Source organism: Nematolebias whitei, chromosome 5 (genome assembly GCF_014905685.2).
Source record: "Nematolebias whitei isolate Nwh7 chromosome 5, NemWhi1, whole genome shotgun sequence".
Classification (NCBI taxonomy): Eukaryota; Metazoa; Chordata; class Actinopteri; order Cyprinodontiformes; family Rivulidae; genus Nematolebias; species Nematolebias whitei.
The window spans coordinates 12,280,974-12,284,039 of record NC_056502.1 but is presented as its reverse complement, the minus strand read 5'-3'; the positions used below and the strand labels follow the sequence as shown (position 1 = coordinate 12,284,039).

The 3,066-nt window shown below is 37.0% G+C and overlaps 1 protein-coding gene across 1 annotated transcript in view; it reads left to right on the top strand.

Annotated features, from left to right (window-relative positions):
- Positions 1-244: 244 nt before the first annotated feature.
- The window catches only part of LOC119409944 (cytochrome P450 4B1), an 8,104-nt gene continuing 5,282 nt past the window's right edge, over positions 245-3,066 (top strand). Inside the window, exons 1-6 of the mRNA XM_037676849.1 lie at positions 245-427; positions 1,237-1,381; positions 1,506-1,550; positions 1,661-1,788; positions 1,954-2,078; positions 2,216-2,370. Coding sequence (XP_037532777.1) covers positions 245-427; positions 1,237-1,381; positions 1,506-1,550; positions 1,661-1,788; positions 1,954-2,078; positions 2,216-2,370 — 781 coding nt within the window. The remainder of the gene's footprint in view (positions 428-1,236; positions 1,382-1,505; positions 1,551-1,660; positions 1,789-1,953; positions 2,079-2,215; positions 2,371-3,066) is intronic.

Here is a 3,066-nt window from a genome sequence, read left to right as displayed (position 1 = left end):
ACGACCATTATATGTGAAGGGGACGTGTCCCCCCCACATTACAGATGCTTGTGACGCCCATGATGACATTGCATGTTGCAAAAATAGTCATGCTTTAATGGAGATAAATATTTAGAGCTCCAAATCATCACGCCCCGGTTCTCGGCACGCAGATCCCTCACGCCCTCCTGCCACGTGCTGTCAGAACACTTATAAAACACAAACACGCGCCGTGAGGCGTTCAAAGACTCGTCTCCTCGTCAGTATGGAGCTGCTGGAAGCTTTCTTCAAACTCCAACTCTCCTGGCTCCAGCTGTTTTCTCTGCTCTGTTTCGTTGTCATCGCCTACAACTTCTCAGTTTTCCTGGCCAAACGAAAGGCTGTGCTCAGAAGCTTTGAAGCTTTCCCAGGACCTCCAGGAAACTTTCTCCTAGGACATGTTTTAGAGGTAAAACCCTTTTTTTTAGGAGCTCCCTTTAGGACTTCTGCTGCTGCATTTTGGTGTCTGTTCTATAACTGAACAATGACACACGAGCTAGTGTTTCATTTTGTAACAAGGTTTAAAATAGTTTTTAAAATTGTTCAGTAACAAAGATTTACTAAAAGTCTTTCTAAGTGACTTCTAAAAAAAAAAACAGTTTTTCATCAGTTGGAATTAAACATTTTATGCTCAGTGCTGTGCAAAAAAAATGTTAGTCATATTATTTATTCTTATTTATCTTTTGCTTCCAAGGAGCCAGACAAATTGCAGTCTTTTTAAAATGCTTTATTTTATCAGGCTTTAAAAGTTTCAAATACTTTCTTTTTATTTTTTAGTTGCTTTTTATTTATTTGAGTGCAGTCATTAGTCCTGATCATTCTTTGAGGGTTTTTTGTTTGTTTGTTTGTTTGTTTCTTTTTTATTAAGTCACAAAACTCTGACCTCCTAAGCACGGTTTCAGTTTCTTACTAACTGCTGTGATTTAATTACACATTTTGTCCTGCTCTTGTAAGCAGCCAAAGTTAAAAGAAAAACAAAAATAAGAAAGTCAATCGCTTTAAAAGATAAGAACAACATCTGGCTCCTTAGAAACAAAGTGTAAATGAATTAGGTTTGGATGGAAACTTTTGCGGCAGAATAACTTTGTTAAAATAATTTTTTTATGGTGTGTTTATTACCGCTCATATACGCAGTACTGTACACATCAGAGTACGGTTTCTGCAGGAAGTCATCATGCACGTTGACCTCAGTCACCCTCTGCTGTCTTTTCTTTTTAGTTTAAACAAGATGGGACCGATTTGTTCAAGGCGACAGAGTGGGGAAGGACCTACCCTTATGGTTTTCCATTGTGGTTTGGCCCCTTTCTTTGTTTGCTCAGTGTTCATCATCCAGATTATGTAAAAACCATACTGACATCAGCTGGTGTGTAAAAATCGACTTTGATGTTTACTTCTTGTTGCAGTTATGCAACTAAACGCATCATTTTAGCGTTTGTACCAGTTGCATGGTAGCACCTAACAGCTTTTGTTTGCCTCCTTCCTAACAGAACCAAAAGATGATTTTGTGTATTCTTTTCTCATGCCTTGGATTGGTAAGACTGCTGGTTTTTTTACAGCTTGTTTTTTTTTTTCTTTCTCTCATAGTGTTATTAGTTAAGCTACTTCTTTCACTAACGCTGATCATGTCTGCCTTTGTTTTTAGGAGATGGATTGTTAGTGTCGAAAGGTCAGAAATGGTTTCGCCACAGACGACTCTTGACTTCAGGCTTCCATTATGACGTTTTAAAGCCATACGTGCAGCTGATGTCACAGTCTGCTAAAACTATGTTGGTATGTGAATTAAAAATGAATGGTATGTTTCACTATTCATATTGAATAAATGTGTCATGAAGAGCATAACTCTGTCTTCATCTAAAAAATGTTCAGATTAAAACATGCGTAGCAGTGTTTTTATACTGTGCAAAGATGTAGCATTTATTTTCTCATTGTTTTCAGGATAAATGGGAGAAACATGCAAAGAGCAATGACACGTTTGAATTATTTGAACATGTGAGCCTCATGACGCTGGACACCATCCTACAGTGTGCATTTAGCTGCAAAAGCAACTGTCAGACAGAGGGGTGAGTTTATGTAAATCTGTTTACAGTTTCAGCTTCTGATTCATTTTCTGCTTCAGTCAAAATCAAATCAAATCTCAAATCAAAAGCAGAGGAAATGTAACTTTTAATGTTGTTTTTTTTCTGTTTTCACGTGTCAGAGGAACAAATGAATACATTAAAGCAGTGTATGAGCTCAGCAGTATTATTAACTTACGGTTGAGGATGTTTCCGTACCACAACGACCTGATTTTCCACCTCAGCCCACATGGTTTCAGATACAGGAAGGCCTGCAAGGTGGCTCACAGTCATACAGGTAAACTCTGACTTCATCTAGCTGAGATGAACAGTTTAAAATTTATCAAGTGCAACAAATAAAACTTCTCTCTCTCTGTCTCTCTCTCTCTCTCTCTCTCTCTCTCTATATATATATATATATATATATATATCTTTCAGTAGTAGTAGTATTCTAATCAGTAGTTTTTCAAACTTTCTAAAATTTGTTTTTATTTGAAATGTGGCTGTTTTTCACTATTTTTAGTCCATTTTTGTATGTATATATATTTATAAAGTGAAATGTAAAGTGAAATGAGTAAAGTGATTACCTGTGAATCACTGGTGCAGCTGTTAAAGGGTTTTGACTTGCCGTGACAGAGCCCCAAATCCGCTTTCTTTAGTATATTTAAGTGTATTTACCTCCAGCATTATTAAGCATGTCCATAGCTATGCGTGTGTGTGTGTGTGTGTGTGTGTGTGCGTGTGTGTGTGTGTGTGTGTGTGTGTGTGTGTGTGTGTGTGTGCATGCGTGTGGTCAAAAAACTATATGGCTTCTGGGTTACACATCGGCCCTAAACACAACTCAGCATATATATAACGCAGATAAGTATCATGAACCGCCCACACGTGGGTGCATTCAATCAACAAAAATTGAATGGTCTTTACACACACACGCACATATATACATATATTATTATTATTATTATTATTATTATTATTATTATTATTATTATTA